The sequence below is a fragment of the Oryza brachyantha genome, chromosome 1, assembly GCF_000231095.2.
Source record: "Oryza brachyantha chromosome 1, ObraRS2, whole genome shotgun sequence".
Classification (NCBI taxonomy): domain Eukaryota; kingdom Viridiplantae; phylum Streptophyta; class Magnoliopsida; order Poales; family Poaceae; genus Oryza; species Oryza brachyantha.
In genome coordinates, this window is record NC_023163.2 from 25,576,878 (window position 1) to 25,598,954 (window position 22,077).

Sequence of the window (22,077 nt, forward strand, 5' to 3'; positions counted from 1 at the left end):
AATATGCCAATTATTTTAATGAAACTTTACCTGGAATGATTTTTTTTATTCACGTGGTGAATCTATATATAAAGTTTACTTGGGCTAAATGTTAAAATTGACCGTACATATGGTCCTGGACTAATATGTACTAATATGTAGTTGATTTTGGAGTTGTATTTGTTGTATTCTTTTTCAGTCTTTGTTTGTAGATCGTTAGGAACACATATGTAAAAGTTTTACCCATAAAAGCATAAAACAAAGTTCTTAATACTGAAAGCAAACGTAAAAAAAAACTACGATTTAAACTTATAAAATCATATTTAAATTTTGGTTTATCAGCACAAGCTAAGTGAAAAGATAAATGACCAGCTCATGGATTCCTTTTGGGTTCGGGATCGATAGAGGGTCGCCATTGCCCCTATTTTCCGACAATGCCTTAGTGGTTTTATGGATGGATACAGTTAGCCTCACTCAATCATGCAAATGGAGGAGAAATAGTAAATCAAAGGTTAGGGTTTGAATGTAGTTTAGCACTTAAGCTACCTTAAACCAATAATCTCGTTCCACAAGTAGTCAGGACTCAAGGCCTCGGAATTAACACACAGAAACCATACAAAACAATTCTCAACTCGACAAATCACACCTCAACCCTTGACGAAATTAAAATGCATGCATAATGAGCCTACCTCATCTCATGACCTGACCTGAAACCCCTCTCTCAATTCATACAGCCAAAACCACTAGTCGAAGAGCAACTAGCCCGACTATGACGTCGCTCCACTTTTGATGCCTCATGGCCTCAGCGTCCGACGACATCGGCGGCGGGGGAGGTGACGAGGACATCGGCGCGAAATCCGCGAGCGGAAAATCAGCCTCCGCGGACTGCACAGTGGGAGCCATCGCTGGCGCCGGCTTAGGCGGGAGGTGCCTGCTCCTGTGCTTCTTGTGCCCCGGATGCCTTGGCTGCGTCGCCGCGGGTGCTGGTGCCGGCGACCATGCAGGTGCTGGCGCTGGCGGCAACGGCATCGGCGCCGGTGCAGGCCGCCGCTTCGCGTGTCGTGGAGAAGGTGGCAGAGACGGCGGTGGGCTGGGCGTCTCGGGTGCAGGGCGGTCGGCGACATCCACCTCCAGCTTCATTCCGGACTGGCAGTGCCCTGGAGCGCCGCAGATGAAGTAGCGCTTCCCCGGCGCCGTGAGCACGATGGTGGTGCTGCCGCTGCTATCAGCAGACACAGGGTTGGTCGCAGAGCACGCTTCGTAGTCGTCTTTGGTCACTTCGACGACGTTGTGGTACGAACTGTACTTGAATGCTGCACAGTGTTTTGCCCATAAGGCCAAAAATAATGAGCAGGGGAACGCAGCACGTAAATCGACAGCAATCCTGCAGTTCTCCTATATAATGACCGTACTATAAATTACAGCAATTTGTGTGGAGCTTAGTATACTTACTTAGAGTGTCTCCCGGAGCAAATTTTTGGGATGCAACCCAAGCCTTATACTCCCCGCCCCAGCCGCCGGCTGCATTGCCTATAGTGTAATCGGCAGCCAACACAACGTGGAACAGTGAGACTGCCGCGGCGATGCAAATTGCTGCCTTCATCTCTGCCATCCTCGCAGCACAAAAGGCGCGTCGCAGTATCACTGGAGCATGTTCTCGATCTGGGTCTCCATGTTTATAGAGGAATTAGCGTGTCAGTTTTGTCCCTACGTCGATCCGAAGGGTAAAGAATAATTAATCAGATCCGGCACGGAATTTCGCTGCTACAGATCATGGTGTGCGGAAGCAGACAGGGAGTTAGTAGGTGCCGCACAGGACGAATTGGCCTGTCGAGCGTATGAATACATTTGAAACATGCAACAATAGCTTGGCTACAATGGCCAAGCTTATGTTCCACGTAACGATCGGGCCATGTGCATGCAGCGCAAGAGCAAGCCGGGCCGAGCGGGCACATTCCTCGAATGTGTACAGGTTGTCGCAACGCTAGCTCGCGGCCGCTCGGTGACAAACGGATCACGCCGGGAGGAACGCCCCGGCGATGGCAGCAGTACCGGCGCGCCCCCACCACGTAGGTGCCGAACCTGCCGGTAGCCTGGTTACCTGGTAGTCTAGAAAAAAGGCTCGGAAAACCGAGCCGCGAGCGCGCGCATGCACCGCCCGCGCGGCGCCTTTTTACCGTCGCGCCGTTGTCCCTCCCGTGCATCCCACCGAGACGGAGAAGGTAGCGGTAGCACTAGCAATATCCCCTGACCGCCCGAATCCGCTCGGCGCTGGATGCGGCTAAGTGAACAGTCCAAGAGTGTAGGGACTCACTTGCCGCCCGACCGAGTGGAGGCGCGGGCCGGTTCGGCTCGATGCGCATGTGCGCCGTGTAGGCCTGTCAATAGGTTGGATGGAAATAGGTTAAATGGGTTGGTTTTAATTTAAATTGTGTTTGGGTAAGTGTAAATGGATTGTAACTTCAAATGGTCTGGATTGGATTGGGTTATAGAGATAAATGAATTTGTATGAACTGGATTTGATTAGATTATTTTAGGTTCTAAATAAATTTAACCTGTTAGAATGGATTTGGATTGGATTAAGCTTACGCGCGCGCATCCGCGCATGCGACGGCCGCCTCCCTCCGTGCCGCGCCAACGCGGAGCGTGCGCGAAGAAAGGCTACTGGTACTAGTAGTACCGGGGGATGGCGAAGTTGTTGCGCAGCTTTTGCCAAAGGCAGAATGCACGCTGCACACGCGCCCTGTTCCGGTGGACCCGCCGCGCGCACAAGGGCCCACGGCCAACAGCTTTGCGGAATCGCGGTGCTTTATATTGGCCATATACTCTAAGTATCCGTAGCAACGAAAAAACAGAAGAATAGAAAAAATATAGTGTTTTGATAGGAATGTAAGTGTAAAACAGAGAATTACAAAACACAAGAAAAACATAGGAATGACCGTTTGATTAGACCACAGTAAAAACATAAAAATTTAAGAAGAGATAAAGACTCAAAGGATTTTTTCATGACGTTTTACCTCTGGTTAAATTTTCTCAAAAAAACATTCCATATGAATTTCATGGGATTCATTCCTTTGATTCAAAAGGCTTTATAGAAAAAAATCTTATAAGTATGAAATCATTTAAACTTCCAATAAAATTCCTTTGAATGAGAGTGTGTGATGCAAGATGGGCTTGTTTTGAATTCTTTTTTCTCTTCGTCTGTGTTTATTCCAGCCTATACTCTGGCTGACGAACCCACGTCCAAATTTGCATGCCCATTTGGGCCGCTAGAATTAAGTCGTTCTTATATTTTACACATATTTCTTTTGATCTTTAAACTCCGAGACTCCGAGACTTGTGATTGTTTATTTTTCTTGATTATTGTCTATTTTAGTATAATTCTATTAAATATTTATGTATTTGCATTGATCTGTAATCACATATTAATCGCGCCATGGTATGTCACAAGTTTGAAGACATAGCTGCGTGTGAGAGCTTGTCAACTACTACATGTTGAACTCTATGGTGGCTGAGCTATCTTGTCGTTATCTTCCTGAACACTATGTTCGACTCTTTAATCTAAATTTTAGATATTTCAAAATTATATATTGATACTATAATCAACAACAATGATTTTTCTAGTTTTTTCTTCGATTAATCTATAAAAATGTAAGTGTGAGTGTGAACGTGGAGTTTTTTTCTATTACTCCTATATAATAAGAAATGTCTTGTGGTTGCTTGGCTGGCAGATGGAGAGCAGATAATCACACCATCGTAAATCCCAAAAACCGCAAAAAGTGACATTTGCTCTCTCGGTGACAACCTACTTGTCTTTTGTTTAGGAGCCTAATCTATATTTATCCACCGTGCATATAATATAATATATGTACGGCTTCGTTTCTTGGTTAGAAATTTTCTTTTCTTGGACAATGATCGGACACAGGCATCAATGTAGCCTTGCTGAGTTGTTTATGAGTATGAATTTGCACCCTACATATATATGCTAGATATTGATCTAATCAATCTCCACCATTAAAATTAGACTTTCTATATGATCTAATGGTTAATATATTTTTTCTGAAAAAATAATGTGGTAATTTTTAACCTTTAGAATGAAGTTGGTTCTCTATATGATCTAACGGTTAATATCATTTTTTAAGGTTAATATGGCAGTAGTATATTTTACCTTTGAAAGTAAACGTGGTGTTTTCTTCCAAACGCTCTTTATAATATAATTTTATAATATAATAGATATTATAATATAATAGATAGTACCATCAAACCAAGATGACGGAAGCGTGCAGTGCTATGCTTAATAACAAATCGTAAGAACACAGACGAAACACCCCATCAAACCAAAGTAGACGAAGTGTGCGTGCTAGGTGCTAGCCATTCCATGGATCAACGTCACATTAACCGCTGCAGTAATACATGCGACAATGGGAGAGCTCACGATCCGCCAAAAATTCATCAATCGTTTGTCAGCAGGGCAGCTTGAAGCCCATGTACTGCCCACTCGTGTACTCAGCCCAGACTCGAGCCGCTCCGGAGAAAGCTATCACGACGACGCTGAGCGCCAAGATGGCGGCGACCATGAACACGATGAGCGAGAGCCTCCCCGACCTCCGGATGGCGCCTTCGATCACCACCAGCCCGACGATCGAAGCCACGAAGCAGGTGATGGCATAGGCTATGGCGGTTACCATCCCATCAACTCCCAGGATTATGAACTGGACCATCGACATCGAGGCGCAGAAAAGAACCATAAACATCGTCGTCGACGCTGCTGTCTGAATGAAGAAAAAAATTAAAAGTCAGAACCAAGCGTCAGCAAGTAGATACCACTAGCTATGGGCCTATGGCGTTTACTGATACTTCTGAACCAGACATGAATTACTTTTGGAGGCACTCCGATTTGGAGCAGGACGGGGTTGAGAAGCAGGCCGCCTCCGATGCCAAACAGCCCACTCATAACGCCGGTAAGGAGAGCAGCAATCGGGAAGACGTATACCGGCAAAGCTTCCAGTTTGCTCTTCACTGAAATTGCCTACATTTCCAAGGGAGATTTGTTTCTGGCTACCCACACAACTCACAAGTGTATGTAATAAACGAATCTGTTTGTGTTGTTCTAGTATACCTGGTCAGACTCCTGGCTGTTCTGAGTGTGTGATTTTCGCTTCTGGTGCACAATACATGCTGTGAAAGCCACGGCGATAGGAATTTGTGCTACGGTGATGAGCCAGTATGTAACTCCACATGGCTTAATGTTAAACACCCCCTGAAAAAAAATAGTGTCCTTAGTCCTTACAAATTCTGAGAGCAGTTCGCACGTAAAAATTGCAACTTGACAAAGGGTTTGAGCTTATCAAACACTATAGTTCATTTTAATGAACAACTGAAATTGTGCAAATGAAGGCCTGAATTATCCGAACTAGCATCATGGCCCGCGCAGACTGCGCGGCTAATTTTGTTATAAAATTTCTTATATAATATCAAATATGTTTTATATTATATTTTGTAAAATATAAATACTAAAAGTGGTAATATAGTTTTAAACTTGGACATAACTTAGATCAAACTTTTACATTTGATGCTTTCGATTCTTTTTCAATTTTTTTGTGCGCTTTTTAAGTCCTAGTTTCTCTTATAGAAACATTGATATGTCCAATTGATCTTTTCTCTCTGTTTTTTTAATTGCTATTGATCTGATCTGTCGTTACATACGGCAAAAATAAAAATATGATCTGGCGACCTGATCTTTTCTGTAATTCGTCTCCGATTGATCTTTCGTCCGATTGAAAATCTGATCTGTCGACCTGATCTTTTCTATTATACCTAATATTCGCCTGATTGATCTTTTGACGAAAATAAAAATATGATCCGACGTGATCTTTTCTGTTATTCATCTCCGATTGATCTTTCGTCCGATTGAAAATCTGATCTGTCAACATGCTCTTTTCTGATATAGCAAATGTTCGACTGATTGATCTTTTTTCTTAATTTTCTTCGATTAATCTTTTCTCTTATTTTTCTTCGATTAATCTTAGAATTTCTAGCATATATGTATAATATATCCTTGTCCGATCCCACACAAACATGATTTTTTCTTTTATTTCACATAGTTTTTTTAAAAAACAATTTCTAGTCTGATTCCACGTGCGTATGCAGTATTTTTTTTTCTTTTTTCCTCTTATTTTTTCCACGGTTGTAACAAACTGTGTAGGTAGTTTTCCTTTTTAAAAAAAAACTTCCTAGTCCGATTCCACTTTAAAAAAATCCAAAAAAACACGTTCTTTTTTAGGAATTGTCTGATCCAAAAAATCATTTTTTATCCAAAGAATCACGCTCTTTTGTAAAATATAAATACTAAAAGTGGTAATATAGTTTTAAACTTGGACATAACTTAGATCAAACTTTTACATTTGATGCTTTCGATTCTTTTTTAATTTTTTTGTGCGCTTTTTAAGTCCTAGTTTCTCTTATAGAAACATTGATATGTCCAATTGATCTTTTCTCTCTGTTTTTTTAATTGCTATTGATCTGATCTGTCGTTACATACGGCGAAAATAAAAATATGATCACTGTAATTCGTCTCCGATTGATCTTTCGTCCAATTAAAACTCTGATCTATCGACCTGATCTTTTTTGTTATAGCTAATATTCGCCTGATTGATCTTTTGATGAAAATAAAAATATGATCCGACGACCTGATCTTTTCTGTTATTCATCTCCGATCGATCTTTCGTCCGATTGAAAATCTGATCTGTCAACGTGATCTTTTCTGTTATAGCAAATGTTCGACTGATTGATCTTTTTTCTTAATTTTCTTCGATTAATCTTTTCTCTTATTTTTCTTCGATTAATCTTAGAATTTCTAGCATATATGTATAATATATCCTTGTCCGATTCCACACAAACATGATTTTTTTTCTTTTATTTCACATAGTTTTTTTAAAAAACAATTTCTAGTCTGATTCCACGTGCGTATGCAGTATTTTTTTTCTTTTTTCCTCTTATTTTTCCACGGTTGTAACAAACTGTGTAGGTAGTTTTCCTTTTTTTAAAAAAACTTCCTAGTCCGATTCCACTTTAAAAAAATCCAAAAAAACACGTTCTTTTTTAGGAATTGTCCGATCCAAAAAAATCGTTTTTATCCAAAGAATCACGCTCTTTTTTTTAGAGTTATCCGATCAACAAAATCTCACATTCCTTTTTTAAGGAGTTGTCCGATTCAGAAAAATAGTTTTTTATCCAAAAAATCACCTTGTTTTTTTAAGTTGTCCGATAAAAAAATCCTTACCTTTTCTTTTTTTTCTCTTATTTTCCTTCGATTAATGTGGGATTTTCTAGCACGTGAGAGTAAAGGTGCTGGCTTCTTTTCCTATTACTTTATATATATAATAGATGGGCAAAATAAATCGCTAACAAATTTCAATTCATACCTTGGCGCCATCGCCTCCTATGAACAGATGTATGACAAAGAAGCAGAGCCAGATGGCGACGAGCACCACGAAGTCAACCCATTGACGCCGACGACCATCTCCTTCCTTTTGGCCAAGAAGCGCTTCCCCCGTGCCATGGTCAACAGCGCTCCCTCCTTCCAGTATCCTCCTCGCCGCAGCCGTCTCGGCGCGCCACCGCTTCATCCCGGTGCCGTACGTCTTGAACGTCGCGGACGCCAGGAACACGGCGAAGAGCGCGGTGATGAGCCACTCGGGGAACATGACGTTGCAGATCACCCCGACGCTGACGCCGAGGAGGAGGCACGGCTGCGAGACCACGGCGATGTCGCAGTCGATCAGCGGCTGGCCGCCCTTCTCGTGGCCGCGGAGAATAATCAGGGTGTAGAGCACGTTGGACAGCGTGCCGCCGGTCACCATGAACGTGGAGAACGAGGTCGCCGTCTTGAGGCTGAGCCCGGTGACGATGTTGAGGATGGGGACGTACAATGAGCCACCTCCGACGCCCCCGGCGCTGGAGAAGGCCGCGGCCAAGAAGGAGAGGATGCATGCAAGAACAGTACCAAGGTTGCTCCCTAGGGAGAGCTCCATCCCTAGCTACTGCAATCTCCACTGAGAGAGAGGCGGAGTGGAGCTGGAGCTGGGGCCTGCGTTGTTTCAGAAATGAAGCTCTATATGCTCCTAGCTGCTCTTGTGAGTTGAGAGGAATTCAGGGATCGAGTTGGAGATGTCGTGTTGAATTGATTTCTGTGTTTTATAAGATGCTAATGGGCAACTGAAAATGAATTAATATAGTACGAGTTCAATCTGTTTATAGTAGACTTGATACTCTCGACGTGGATGTTCCTGTTGTTTACTCGTACTATGTGCTGTTAGTAGCAATTTAGTTTGGTCAACGATGTATTCAGACGTTTTTGTGGGTTGGTGCATAAAAACACTCCTACAAAGCATTTATCTCCGTTTTTCTTATTTGATACCGTTGGTCTTTTGAATTATATGTCTTATTTAAAAAATCTATATAATTATTAATTATTTTGTTGTAATATTTATGAATGATTTATAATTTTACGTATTGCATTAAAATTTAAATAAGATAAATAGTGAAACACTGATTTAAAAGTTTGCAGCGTCAAATAAAAAAATAGAGGCAGTAGCAGCCAGTAACCAAGATTTTTAGGAAAAAAATAGTATATATACTAGTTATTTCGTGTATATGTTAGGAAAAAGAAAAGGAAAAGATGCCTCAATTAGCCCAACAAAACAACCAATACACTTTCCTAGGGTGTCTTTCAACTCCTGTTCAATTTTGTCCATACAATAGCACTAATTTCGGGTTGTCTTCCAACATCAGGCTACCTGCCCAGGCAATGCATACCTACTTCTATGCTAGTCAGGCGTGCAAATTTACGAGACATGCCATCAAAGGCACCAACCAAACATACCCTTAATCTCATTGAAAAAAATTCTTCTTACAACTTAGGGTGAGGACATCATCACTTATTTCAAATATACAGAATGGAAAAGTTCTTCTCTAAACTATATGATTTCTTATCATTTTGCTATTTTCTAGACTATATATTTGATATGTTCAACAATTGTCAAATAGTGTATTTTAGTGCTTCCCTATGTTAAGCAATTTTAATTTATGCTCAATTTTATGAATATGTGAAAATATGCTCAATTATGTGTTATATATGCTATATATTAAACAACTATTAGTGTAGAGCAATACGATATTATACATTGTAAAAATATTATGTTTTGTTGTTATAAAAAACATTTCTACCCGTTCTCATTTCAAATACTCAACCTAAAAATCATGGGACCACCACTACTAGTAAGGATACTCTAAATCGGAGGATGTGAAATGCGTTGACATGAAATTCGCCTACCCAGCAGACAGTTGATTGTACTTGCTGGTGGTTGGAGGTGCCAAAACTGGATCCTGGTAGATTAAAAGATAAACCTACAACAAGATGGAAATAATGGTTTTAGCACTCCACTATCACGATATTAACAGTAAGTCAAGCTTCTTTTTTAGTGGAAAGTATTTTAAACTCTGGACCGAATGTCTCCTTATTCATACATGTCATCTAAATAGTAGTATCATTTTTTACTAAAAAATATAGCATGATAGATTAACATGTGATATATTTCTCCACAAATATACAAATTCAAATATGAATCTTTACAAATTATAGCAAGAAATTAAACTTTGACTAGTATATGTATGTTCATTGACAAATTTGTTTTTTTCTTCAACTTGTGGAAGTGATATTATAACTTGCATATTTATGGAATGATATATCACATTATCTTACTTTTTTTATTATTTTATAACTATTTAGAAAAATGATATGCAAGAGACGAATGGACAATTAATTGAGAGTTAAAAATCCAATTTATTTTCAGTAAGGGAATCAAGATTCCGAAACGGTTACTCCATCCAAAAATATAAATTTGTTATCCTTTTGTATATACGGGGTATTTATTCCTGTGAAAATTCTATAAGTTTATAAATAACCGTTATGACATCAACATCAAAATTTTCCTTCAGAGAGCCATAAGGGACAAGGGAATCTCGTTTATAGCAAGCACCTATTACTCGATGTTTTTTCTGTGTGACAATGTCAGCATTCAGCAAGGCATCTTGAAGCCCATGTAAGCTCCAGTAGTGTACTGCGACCATACATCCAATGCTCCAAAGAAGGTGACAATCACAGTGCTGAGCGCCATGATGCCAGTTACCAAGAACACGATCAGCGACACCCGTCCGGACTTCTTGATGGCTTGCTCAATCACCACGGCCCCGACAGCCGAAGCAACAAAGCAGATCCCTGCATAAACAGATGCTTCTGCGATGCCTTTCATGCCTAGCAGGATGAACTGAACCATAGACATGGATGCACAGAAAAGGACCATGAACGAAGAGGTCGCTGCTGCAGTCTGCAAATCAAGGACGGTAACACGTGAAGCTGAAGCATGATTTGTTACTATAGACAACAAAGTGAACAAACTACTGATTATATCTTGTTAACCATAGTTTCAGTAACTTGAGAGTCTGTAGTGTGGGGTACCTGCGGTGGTATTCCAATCTGAAGAAGAACAGGGTTCAGAAGTAGGCCTCCCCCAATGCCAAAGAGGCCGCTCAGAGCACCGGTGACAAAAGCAGCCAGTGGGAATAGAAGCGTGGGCAAGGTATCCATTTTACTGCGCTCTGGATTTGTCTACATGACCATGAATAATATGGTTAGGTTGCCAGCTGCCCAATTGAATATAGTAAGTGGTTGTCACAAGAACAGTTAATAAAGAGAAACTATAAATGTACACCTTGCCATCTTCTTGGTCGTGCACAACTTGTTTCTTCCTCTTCGCGTATATAATATAGGCTGTGAAAGCCACAGCGAAAGGAACCTGGGACAGGGTGATCAACCAGTATGCAACTCCACAGGGTTTTATCCTGATCATACCCTGAGAAGATAAGAACAGTGTTGGAATAATGCATATGTTTTACTCCTTTATGATTGACGACAAGAATTTCTAAATTGCAACTTTGGTATGGTTAGGTTGCCAGTTGCCACTGACGTCTTCATCTTTCAATCTTTTCACTGTTATGATACTAACAAACAAGGGGGTGATTGTTGGCAAATTTACAAACGGAAATATTTTAAGAATAAAACTTGTATATACATGTTTTTAGCAATTTGAAAGTCAATGCTAAAAAATAAACTACGATAAAAGAATCCAAAAATTTAACTCTAATTTTAAAGCTAAAAATTTAAATTTTAACTTAGAGGTATAAGCATAAACGAAATGACTATGTTGTCAGAAATATCCTAATTCATCGGTTTATTATTTGTTTTTGCGGGGGAAAATTGGCCAGCCCGAGAAATGAATTGGTGCTGTCCTTTCATAATTTTTTTAAGAACAATTCATCATACTACTGAAAAGACAATTTATCATGCTACTGAAAAGACACACGAGTTCAACAGGTTGTTCCAGGCTTCTGGAATGAACCAATACAGCTGGAGACTTGCTGGTTTTTCTTTTTCACAACAGGGTCAACAGGGCATACTTTATACGAGCTGCACTACCATATACAAGAGCAACTTAATACTTCCTCCGTTTATATTATAAAGGTTTTAACTAGATTTATCTATAGATCAATATATGTGTTTTATATGGGCTCAAATTCATGTGGAAGGGAGATAATACCTATCCAGAGCTCATGTTTTTTGACATTATCGTTTAAGTGATGAAAAAGGAAAGGTCGCCTGGTGAGTCGCAGTGAGTGAGACATTCAAATCGAATAAAATGGACCTCGACATTTCACTAAAGCAATGGAAGCTAGCAACCCAGCCCCAACTTTCTACTGATAAAGCGAACAAATGGTGACCATAATTGCATAGTGCAAGCAAAAACTGACAAGGAACAAAGCACCCATGATTACGAAGGGCACATTGGTTATGGTATCTTGCATTGGATCACGAATAGATATACTTCCTACCCATGGATCCGTTTCTCTGCGTGTACACCCGACAAGTGTGCGTCACAAGCGTGTGGCAGATAAAATTTGCACTGAGCCACTGACCAATGTGTCACTTTCGTGCATCAGCAACCATGTAGTACAGCAGTTCATGGTGCTGTAACTGTGAAACGGTGGCTCGAGAAAGCTTACGGCACGGCAGAACACGTCACGAGTGCTAAAGCTAAAGCTAGGGCCATACCTTTCCGTGCTTATCTCCAATGAAGACGTGGAGCACGAAGAAGCAGAGCCAGACCATGACAAGCACCGCCACGTCCTTCCACGGGAACCCCGCGTCGCCGGCTCCGGCGCCGCCATCGCTGGAGATGGCGTCGGCGCCGCGCGGCAGCAGCAGGGGCTCCTCCTTGCGGTCGTGCGCGGTGGCATCGCCGGCGGCGGCGGCGGCGAGATGGGTGGCGACGCGGCTCTCCGAGCTCCAGATCTTGAGCCCGGCGCGGCACGTCTTGGCGGCGCAGAAGGCGAGGAACAGCGCGAAGAGCGCGGTGATGAGCCACTCCGGGAACATGACGTTGCACACCACCCCGATGCTCACCCCCAGGAGCAGGCACGGCTGGAAGAGCAGCGCGATGTCGTAGTCGATCAGCGCCGCCGCGGAGCGCCGGCCGCCGCGGCCGCCCGTGCAGAGGAGGTTGTGGAGCACGTTGGATGTGGCCCCGCCGGTGACCATGAAGGACGAGTAGGCGGTGGCGCGCTTGAGGCCGAGCCCCGCCACGAGGTTCAGGATGGGGAGGAACAGCGACCCACCACCTACGCCGCCGGCGCTCGACACGGACGCGGCCAGGAAGGAGAGGAGCCATGCGAGTACGGTGCTCAGGCCGAGGCCGCGCCCATACGCGGCGCCGACGCGTGAGGACGGGTCGAGCTCGACCAGCAGGAGGTGTTCCCGCCATTGCGGCAGCTTGGTGAGGAGGCCTTCGAGGTTGCTGGAGCTGGAGCGCGACGAGGTGGAGTTGAACGTGCTCGCTACGTGCAGGAAGGAGATGGAGAGGGCGGCGACGAGAGGCAAGAGCTTAGTGGTCATCGTCTTCTTCGGCCTTCGCTTCTTGGGAGTTTATTTTCGCCGCTCCTGGGAGGACGAGAAGAGATGTCTTTTTCTGGCTGGTTTTATAAGCCGTTGCTCTGGGACACTGGGTGCGTGACTTGTGAAAAAGGCTCAAGGCTTTTCCATCAGAAAAACTGGATTTAATTTTATTTTAGTATAAGAAAAATAGGTCGAAAGGGCATGTCTGCGTCATTTTATTAACCACTTATTTGCTGTATATGATTTTCTTTGATAAAATTTGTTTTACCAATTCATTAGTTCAGATTTTTTTTAAAAAAAATAACAGTTATAACGAAATCAAGCACATGAACAGTCCACCAGCGAGGGGAAAATGAATATACATGCCGCGTTCTAAACCGATGGTTAGATAAGTCAATTAGCCACATGAAAAATGATAAACTAAGTATTAGTTATTAAAATTTTTTTAAAAAAATAGACTTATTAGATTTTAAAAAAAACTTTTATACAGAATTTTTTTATGAAATATATCATTTAATAGTTTAGAAACCTTGTTAAAGGGAAATCGAGGATTAGTTAAGCGAGAAGGCTAAAAGAAAGGGCCATAACAGCGATCCCAATTAGTATTGTGCTATTTAAACTAGTGAACAAAATGTTGTTCTCTGGGACTATAAATTTTGTCTCGTCCGATCGGGTCATCTGGAGGCCAGATGGAACCTTTCTGCAGGTATAGTAGAATCGTGCAACAGTTGGGGGATTGTTTGATGCCTTTAGGAAAAAGCTAAACGTGGTAATTATAAATAAAAATAATTCATGAACAATAGGTGCTCTTAGCTATCCATCTAGAATAAAAAATCAGAAAGTAAACTACGGGGTAATTGTTTAGCTTTTTATATATAAACCTTATAAATAAAAAATAATTTATAGATTAACTTTTATATGTATGTTTTTAACAATCCAAGAGCCAATGCTAGATAATAAATTATGATAAAAAGTACTATAAAATCTACTCTAAATTTAAAATTAAAAATTTAACTTATAAGCATAAGAAAAACAAAAAGATGAAGTTTTACGGCGAGAAAACCACACGATCAAATCCATATTTAAAATGGCTCATAAGCATAAGTATAGGGACTATTTCAGGTTCCAACAGATCAACAGTTGTACCAGTCAGTTCTCACCAATGCCAAGTAAACCATTTCTTCATGATATAAACTTCGGCCTGAAAGCCATCCGAAATGAAGGTTTTCGGATACTGACCTTTTATTGTTTGACTTTGCCGGTATTGACAAGAAAAAAGATAGGTAAACACAAGCAATTTGTCCAATTGCAATGTACAAAGCCAACATTACATCTGAACTAATCGAAGATCTCTAGTACTAGTAGTAGCTGGCACCGGTATGGACATATATGCATTCAAATATTCACAAATTAAGAGCTATTATTGAAAATGCAATGAACAATCTTGTTATGTACATGTTTTCTTGTAAGGAACCCCAACTTCACAGCACCACCATTTCCATACCCATTGGGCCTTAATTCGACCTCCCCTTCATATTTTTATCAGTAAATTACCATGAATGCTTATAAATAGAACTATAGATAGAAGAGAGGTCAAGAACTTTGGGAGGAGAATGAAAGAATAAACAGCTACACACGCACAATGAAGACTCTTGCGATTCAAGAAGCTCCTCCATCACCAGTGATCGTCTGCAAGGAATGCCAAAAGCCGGGCCATGACAACAAATGTATTAGTTGAAGGTATTTCAATCTCCCAAATTGTAGCAATAAACTCCTGTATTTAGCATGTCAGCCCTACATATGAAAAGGCTAAGAAACATAGTGACATGAATTGAGAAGATCTGCATCATCATCCATTTGCAGGTAGGGGGTGGTTTACTAGTCAACGTAGGTAGTTCAGATGCATTCAACAACATAATACATGTATGCTGATGCACTAGCATAGGTGATGCGGTAATTACCTTTGATCACAGTTGCTATCACAAATCAAGGAGTTGCTCTCTATCTTCACAATCCTCTTTGTTATTTACAAATCCGAGCTGGGCCTCTGTGTTAAGGCTCTGAGTATTATTTACAAGCTCGGAACGGGCGTTAACATTTGGGTCCTTATTTACAGCACCACCACTATCTTCTACTAAACATTGACCAAAACCATTATCATCAGTGCTAATTGGGCCTTCAGACATGCAGTCCAAAGAACTACAACTGCTTCTGCAGGAGAGTCTACCGTCCTCTGAAAATCCGGACTTCTGACGCTGAAGCAATCCATATCTGTTACTATCAGGTGTGCTCACCCTGGAGGAAAAGAATACATAGCCTAGCATGAGAGGGATCTAACAAAACCAAAAATATCAACAGACCATTCTCATACATTGAAATCCAATAAACATCATTCGGACTTTATCACCAGGAAAAAAAGCTTCACATTATTAAGGCGATACCTAATGTATCGATTGCTAACAAAAAGTTCTTAGCCTACCTTGTCTGTTGAAATCTGGATGCATGAAGAGATTCAAAGACTGGTATAAGATTCTTTGACCTAGATTCAATATTGCGAGTCTGGACCTTTTCTATTTCAATTTCACCTGAAATTGTACCAGTACTGTCTGCTTCTAGAGTGCCATCCCCCATTACTTGAAAATGCATCTGGGCATCAAATAACACACAGGTGTTATGCGTGCAATTGTGCAAACATATATAAGTCAAACAGAATAAGAGAACTGTACTGTAGAAGTGATGGAGCAAAATACCCCAGATCTTGACCAGAGTGGAGTTGGAACAACATGAGTCTGCAATTCGCTCTCAGAAATATAAAAATTATGATTATCATCACCATTAAGCTTCAGCTTTTCAACACCAGTGCCATTGGATGGATAAACACTAGTTCCTTTCTTTGCCACTTTCTGAAAAAGTTTACCGTTTTCTCCATTGTCAAAATCACTATATACAAAACTCTCAGCACTGTCTCTTCTGTTTCTTTTATGACAAACATCCCACTTTTGAAGAGCCTCAATAATAAACCTAGTGTCAGTTTCTCTCTGTGATCCATAAGAAATGGCACTCAAGGGAAAATCAATAGCAGGGTCCTGTTCCACAGAGCGATGGAGAACATACTGTATGATGCTTCCAGATGGAGAAAATACTAATAAATAATACTTCATGCAAGGCGAACTTCCATCTGGATTTTTAACAGCACCCTTGCAATTGTGAAATGTTGAAGCAATCGCACCAGATATTGGACTGGAAATACCTGTAGCAAATGCTGCAACACCATGAACAGCACCCTTCAGCAAGTTGCCTCCATTTCTTATTCTACTAACAACAGACAATGTTACAGGGGGGCCCGAAACAGAGAGCATCTTCTGATTGAGACTCAGGGCGGGGGTTGAGTTTTGAGACCAATGAGCTGTATGCTTAACTGATGAATCCATCACATAACTATTTTCTGCCAGATTATTTTCATTGTAGTGAAAGCTTGTTGATCCACAATACGGGGATATTGCAAAGAAATGACTAGTTCCCCTTGAAGAGCTAATCATTATCCATTCACTGTCGTCACTAAAACTGATATCTTTTATGATCTATGGCAAAAAGAGATATTGTTACAAAAAATAAAAATAGACATAGTCCAGAAATATGTATGTTGCCTTACCGCATTGGTGATGCCTCTTTGCAATTTGTACAAATGAACACAGGTTCCATTTGGGGTAGCTTCCGATGAACTCCCATGTGAAGGCAGAATGCGAAAAACATTGATATTTCGACCATGAATTGAAGCTGTCACCAGCAAAGTTCCACTGGGATCAAAACAGAGTGCTGAAATGGGGCTAGTATGTGCCCTGAACTGAACCACCATTGATTTAGAGACAATATCGCGAACAATAACCTGTCAATGGAAATGGAAAAACTCTACATGTCATGGTTCCATGAAGTTGGCAGCACAAAAATGAGTATATATAAAATCCTCACTGAAAGTTCACCCCATCCTATATGCTTCACATTCTCAGTGAGACAGGGCTTATAAGCAGTGTCATACGCACAAAACTATAGCAATTTTGTTTCAAAAAAACCTCCTAGGTCACAACTAAGCGCTATCATCACCAACCCAACTTAATCAGGATAAGTTTCGTTATCCATGATTCAACTTTCCACTCATTAACTAAAAGTTCCTTGTTTGCAAAAGAAGATGACAAATAATCTCATTTTTACATGCAGTGAAACAGTGAGCTAGGGCTGAATGGTGTAGATCAGACAGAAGCAACACCAACTGCACCATCAGATATTACAAACTGTTCAGATGGATTTATAGGCCCCTGGCCCTAATGCCCTTCAATTGGTTGGTTGTTAATATGGTTAGCATATAAAAACAGCACAATAAAGTATCCAAAGGTGGCAACCAACATGTACGGTGATGAAATCTGTACCATTCCAGAATATTCACTATCTGTATGCCCGTTTGTTGTTGCCCCATTTGCTTTGAAGCCAGAATTCCTTTGGTTTATAGCATTATTACTACTTGGAATTAAGTCTGAATAACACTTGGACAACTTCTTATATCCAACATCACCAAGTGTTATAATGCCAGAAGCCAGTTGCTTGCTTGATTCTTTTGCATAGTATGCCACAACACTGCCATTTGAACCAGGAGGTGGAGCTAGGGGAGACAAATTAAGAAGCTGTGGGGTAACGCGGCCTGTATCCGGAACTGGGACTGGATTCCCAGAATATGCAATCCATCTAGGACCCAGTGCAAGAGGTCCATAACTCGAAATTGGTGAAACTATAGGACTGGTAAGAGTTACGTATACTCTCTCCAATGTAGCAGCATCAAAACAATGTATCTGCAAGAAGAATTTTTGTTTTGCATAAAGGATTATTTATGATCCAAACACCAAGTGAAAAGCATGGAATATGGAATACCTGATTAGCCTGAGAAACAGCTACAACTCTAGGACTGCACCTTATGGAATAAACAGTTGATCTGAACTTAATTGTATGAATGTAATCATGGGCCCTCAATGAATAAAACCGAAGTACAGTAGGAAGATTCTCATTGCCAATATTATGGTAAGTACCATTGGCTCCATTGAGAATAGGGCCATTGCTATCATGGCTGATTAGACTTCCTGTGCTAGTTCCATCGCAAGCAAGAGCTAACAATGGCCGTTCATCTGCAAATTTGTCTTCACCATTCATAGAGGCAATTGGTTTCTTTAGCAGTTGCATGAAAGAAACAGTGCCATCATGTCTGGATTCTAGCTGTCTTACATCATCAGCATGTTCAACATCCCATACTTGGAAACCCGATCTGTAAGCCAGAAGTAAAACCTGTCGCAGCATGTCACCCCCACACTCAAGTTTATCAAATCCAGCCCATTGTACCTGCAACCATATTTTAGATATAAGACAAGTGTAAGTACACTTTATAAGGAAACTAGCTAAATACCGATGCTCTGCTACGGGTAAAAATGAACATGCACATGCTAGCATTGTTTGGAACAAATTAAATGTGAGATTTTTCAAACTTTAATCCCTAACAGATGATTTTGCATGATATTCAGCCCTACAAATATGTAGAAGGGTCATTTTTTAACATTAAAGGACATGGAGTAGTTGGTAAAAAAATTAGCATAGGAGGTGGGGTGGCAGAGACCACCACCATTGTCTTCTTTTAAAGGAATATAGATATTTCCTGAGGATTAGAAAGAATAGTGTACAGACAAAAGGAAAAGTTAACCCTATTGCATGTATTAGCTAGTTTTGAATAAATGGGTTCTTTGCAAGAAGTATTACTTCTACTAAAAAGGGACCTGTTACTTCGATCTAATCAATTTATGTACCTGCAGATGATTTGTCAAACCCTGCTCCATCCACAACATTTGTGCATTTAAATGAACTAAGAATGGGGTATAATATGCAGTGTCATGATGTGATTTGTTCAAATATGAACTATTTGGTCCAGAAAAATTTAGCCAAAGCTCAACAGTAGCTTTTATATTCATGATTACTCTATGGATTAATTTCTGCAGCTTGTATTGTTAACATACTAATCATCTCACCACTTTTCCTTTCTGTTGGATAATTGCTAGTAAATATGCAATGACATACCAAAATCACTATCTAGTTCAACCATAGGCAGATGGTTATATGGTTCTCAACATAAATGCATCAACACTAACAATAAATACTAATATTGCCACATATGGTGAGCACCTCGGTGGCAGGAGCAGAACTGGTTGCACTCTCCAGCCTTAATTAATCTTTGCTCGTTTTGCACCAGTTACCACTAATGCACACGTGAGGTATCTACAGGCTTCTCAGTTGTACAATTATTGCGAAGCTAACAGTTGCAAAGCTAAACACAGCCGAAAAAACAAACAAACAAACACAGCGAAATGTTTAAACGCAAGCGAAATAACCTGGTTACGGATCCCATCCTCATCGTGGCTGGCGATCGAGTTCACCAGCGACGCGCCCGCTGACCGCAGGCTGGACGCGGCCGTGGACGCCCCCGACGACATGATCCTCATGTAGTTGGACAGCGACCGCGCCGAGAAGAAACCCCCACCGCCGCCGCTGCCGCGAGGAGCCTGCGCGCCGTTCCGCATCAAGCCGATCCCCCGAGGACCCGTGCACGCTACCACCGCCTCCCCTTCCCTCCTCAGATGCAGACCGAGCCTTAGCCTCCAAGCTAAAGCGAAAACCGACACGGAACCACCACCAAAACAGGGTTCACCCCGGCGACACTCCGGCGATCGAATCGACAACTCCCACGCGTCCCCCGGGCTGTTTCTCTTGGGGGCTCGGGGGAGAGACTCTTGCAAGAAACAGCCCACCGACCGTATCCTCAGGTGAGCGACATGGCCACGGCAACGACGGGGAGCTCGCGGGGGGAAACGCCACTGGGCGGTCGGGGGAGAGAGAGGCCTAGGCCACCCGGGAGCGCGGGGCCGCGACTGGTGGTGGGGAGGGCGGCGAACCGGTGGTGCTCGGGCGAGCAATTCGATCGGAGAAAGCGAGGGTTTGCAGTTGCGACGCGCCGAGGCCTTTTTTTTCTCTCTGGCCGGGTAAGGAGGGGGGAGATGGGATTAGGTGAAAAATAAAATAGGATCAAATGTTTGTTGAGTTGATTCGGCGAGCCGGGGAGCAAGGAGAGGAGAACGAAGCGTGGTGGGGTCGGTCGCTTGCCTGAGGAGATAATCTCTTCGCCTTGGGTTTGTAGATTGTACCGGTGCGACGTTGCCTGGGCGTCTATGCTTGCTCCCCCTCCCCTCCCCTCCCCTCGGACGGACTCTCCTTGTGGCTCGTGCTCGTTCGCGTATCTGGCTGTGGTTGCATCGCCAAATCGGGTCAGAAACAAGGCACCGTTTAGAGCTGTGAGATTTTTTCCTTTTCCTGAATCGGTAGGGAGATAAGTTTTTTCCGTGCAAAGGGTTTCATGGAGCTTGGGCTTTCGCTGTTGGTATTACTGTCGAGATGGAATTGTTCCCGCAAAATTTGTGTAAAGCGATTGTTAAGTTACGGCATTCAAAAGGAGGCCCAGATAATTGTTTCTCAATTTTCTTTGCTTGGCGAAAAATTCAATAATCGGACACTAAGATGTGTTTCGGTTTTGCTTGGTACCATGCATAACCTTGAACTTTGGTTTTGATGCTTTACACACCATTTCTGTCGCCGTTTATTTGTTATGGAAATATAACTTTTTTCCTTGACCATTAAAGAAATATAATCTCTCATCCCAAAAAAGTTTTATTTTTTATCCATCCAACAGACCAACACATACCAAGCAACACTTTATCGAAACCTGGTGCAATTGTTTCACGCTTTATTTAGTTTCAATGCAGTTGTTTCTAATTTCAAAACTTCAGTGCAATAATCACTCAAATATTACTTTGTTTTAGAACAAAAGAGAGAGTAGAAAATGATCTTATTTTAGAACGGATAGAGTAAAAATTCATGGAGTATACTATTAGAATTACACGAATTTATTATATATATTCATGAGTTTGTTGTGTGGGTTATTATTTGTATTTGTAGTAAGTTTAGTTTTATATACCAATAGAAAAGGTTAAATATTTGTTTTTTATTAAAAAAAGTATATGTAGCACTAGGAACGGAAAAACCTAGTGAATATCTATGTCCCATGGCCAAGGGTAAATATGATTTTTTTTCACATATATGAAGGTCCCCATTGAATAAAAAACTTTAAGACAGAATTTTGTATGATTCAAATCGTATATGATTTTTTTTTGTTTTGGTCCTTTGCAACAGAGAGTTTGATGACATTTCCAAATCCTATGAAATTACCAAGGATTGGCTCCAACCTCTTGAAAATTTTGTTTGAGCCTATATGACTCATCAAATTCCCATGTTTTTCATGTGGTCTATTAAAACTATCATTCTTGTATCGTTTTTATGTTTTCTAGTCCTCTGTCTTGAACTTGTATTCCCGTAAAAATCATGGTTTTTTTTCCATCGCGAAGTTTTCTCAATCATGTGTTTTAAACTAGACCTAAATAGCCAATTGACATAACTGGTATGGAAATGATTAAAATCAAAATTTCAGGGATACAAAGTGAGTGGGCTAAATTCAAGAGCACGTCAGAGATTTAGGGGGTGGTTGCTTAGTTTATTCATGAAAAAAAAAGCCAATTGACATATTTACAAATGAAAAATAATTTATGATAAAACTTTTATATGTGTATTTTTAGATGTAAAAGCTAAGGCTAGGGAATAAACTTCAGTGAAAGAACTCCCAAAATCAACTCCAAATTTAAAGTTAAAAATTCAAAAATTGGCTTATAAGTATAATCAGAAGCGAAAAGATGGTGTTGTTTAAAGATTTTTTTCTCGTGTGTTGTTCTATCTGCTTTGGTTCCTATTAGTATTTAGCATGTGTAGAAACCCCTTGGTCTTTTAAGAAACTTCTAGAATTCACATGTATTCCAAAGGAATCCCAGTACGCTATGCAAAACATCAAATAGTACATATGGCAAGTATCTACCGAATAATGAAATTGTAAATTCTGATAAGGTTTTGCACAAGTATTTTTTTTGGTAGAATGAATGCGATATATTTAGTTTAGAGAA

General features: G+C 41.1%; 4 protein-coding genes across 5 annotated transcripts; all 4 read right to left on the minus strand.

Moving 5' to 3' along the window:
- Window positions 1-558: 558 nt before the first annotated feature.
- LOC102701770 (blue copper protein-like) lies at window positions 559-1,640 on the minus strand. The gene is made up of 2 exons (XM_006644755.3): window positions 1,432-1,640; window positions 559-1,292 (listed from the first exon to the last, which is right to left on the minus strand). Exons 1-2 carry the CDS (start codon window positions 1,589-1,591, stop codon window positions 706-708), a joined length of 747 nt encoding a protein of 248 aa, XP_006644818.1. The 5' UTR covers window positions 1,592-1,640; the 3' UTR covers window positions 559-705.
- Window positions 1,641-4,257: 2,617 nt separating this feature from the next.
- On the minus strand, window positions 4,258-8,429 carry LOC102702512 (sulfite exporter TauE/SafE family protein 2-like). The gene is made up of 4 exons (XM_015842846.2): window positions 7,404-8,429; window positions 5,099-5,239; window positions 4,859-5,008; window positions 4,258-4,751 (listed from the first exon to the last, which is right to left on the minus strand). Exons 1-4 carry the CDS (start codon window positions 8,010-8,012, stop codon window positions 4,443-4,445), a joined length of 1,209 nt encoding a protein of 402 aa, XP_015698332.1. The 5' UTR covers window positions 8,013-8,429; the 3' UTR covers window positions 4,258-4,442.
- Window positions 8,430-8,634: 205 nt separating this feature from the next.
- On the minus strand, window positions 8,635-13,066 carry LOC102712136 (sulfite exporter TauE/SafE family protein 5-like). 2 transcript variants are annotated; one of them, XM_040521417.1, is made up of 5 exons: window positions 12,149-13,066; window positions 10,752-10,892; window positions 10,499-10,648; window positions 10,020-10,367; window positions 8,635-9,387 (listed from the first exon to the last, which is right to left on the minus strand). In XM_040521417.1, the coding sequence occupies exons 1-4, from the start codon at window positions 12,986-12,988 to the stop codon at window positions 10,059-10,061; spliced, it is 1,440 nt and encodes a 479-aa protein (XP_040377351.1). In that variant the 5' UTR covers window positions 12,989-13,066; the 3' UTR covers window positions 8,635-9,387; window positions 10,020-10,058. The 2 variants fall into 2 exon arrangements, with proteins under 2 accessions (XP_040377351.1, XP_040377331.1); XM_040521397.1 differs by lacking the exon at window positions 8,635-9,387 and having other exon boundaries at window positions 9,868-10,367.
- A 1,299-nt stretch (window positions 13,067-14,365) lies between these two features.
- Window positions 14,366-20,108, minus strand: LOC102702053 (autophagy-related protein 18f-like). Its single transcript, XM_040522752.1, has 8 exons — window positions 19,408-20,108; window positions 17,909-18,370; window positions 17,413-17,829; window positions 16,641-16,874; window positions 15,739-16,569; window positions 15,468-15,634; window positions 14,950-15,283; window positions 14,366-14,677 (listed from the first exon to the last, which is right to left on the minus strand). The coding sequence occupies exons 1-7, from the start codon at window positions 19,594-19,596 to the stop codon at window positions 14,968-14,970; spliced, it is 2,616 nt and encodes an 871-aa protein (XP_040378686.1). The 5' UTR covers window positions 19,597-20,108; the 3' UTR covers window positions 14,366-14,677; window positions 14,950-14,967.
- Between the last annotated feature and the right edge of the window lie 1,969 nt (window positions 20,109-22,077).

Coding starts and splice junctions, on each gene's coding strand:
- LOC102701770 (XM_006644755.3), bottom strand. CDS start 1,591: ATGGCAGAGATGAAGGCAGCAATTTGCATCGCCGCGGCAGTCTCACTG. Junction 1,293..1,431: donor TGCTCCGGGAGACACTCTAA/GTAAGTATACTA, acceptor AACACTGTGCAG/CATTCAAGTACAGTTCGTAC.
- LOC102702512 (XM_015842846.2), bottom strand. CDS start 8,012: ATGGAGCTCTCCCTAGGGAGCAACCTTGGTACTGTTCTTGCATGCATC. Junction 5,240..7,403: donor TAGGAGGCGATGGCGCCAAG/GTATGAATTGAA, acceptor ATTTTTTTTCAG/GGGGTGTTTAACATTAAGCC. Junction 5,009..5,098: donor ACAGCCAGGAGTCTGACCAG/GTATACTAGAAC, acceptor TTGGAAATGTAG/GCAATTTCAGTGAAGAGCAA.
- LOC102712136 (XM_040521417.1), bottom strand. CDS start 12,988: ATGACCACTAAGCTCTTGCCTCTCGTCGCCGCCCTCTCCATCTCCTTC. Junction 10,893..12,148: donor TTGGAGATAAGCACGGAAAG/GTATGGCCCTAG, acceptor TTATCTTCTCAG/GGTATGATCAGGATAAAACC. Junction 10,368..10,498: donor AGATTGGAATACCACCGCAG/GTACCCCACACT, acceptor CTTGATTTGCAG/ACTGCAGCAGCGACCTCTTC.
- LOC102702053 (XM_040522752.1), bottom strand. CDS start 19,596: ATGCGGAACGGCGCGCAGGCTCCTCGCGGCAGCGGCGGCGGTGGGGGT. Junction 16,570..16,640: donor AAAGAGGCATCACCAATGCG/GTAAGGCAACAT, acceptor TTTTTGCCATAG/ATCATAAAAGATATCAGTTT. Junction 15,284..15,467: donor TCCAGATTTCAACAGACAAG/GTAGGCTAAGAA, acceptor CTTTTCCTCCAG/GGTGAGCACACCTGATAGTA.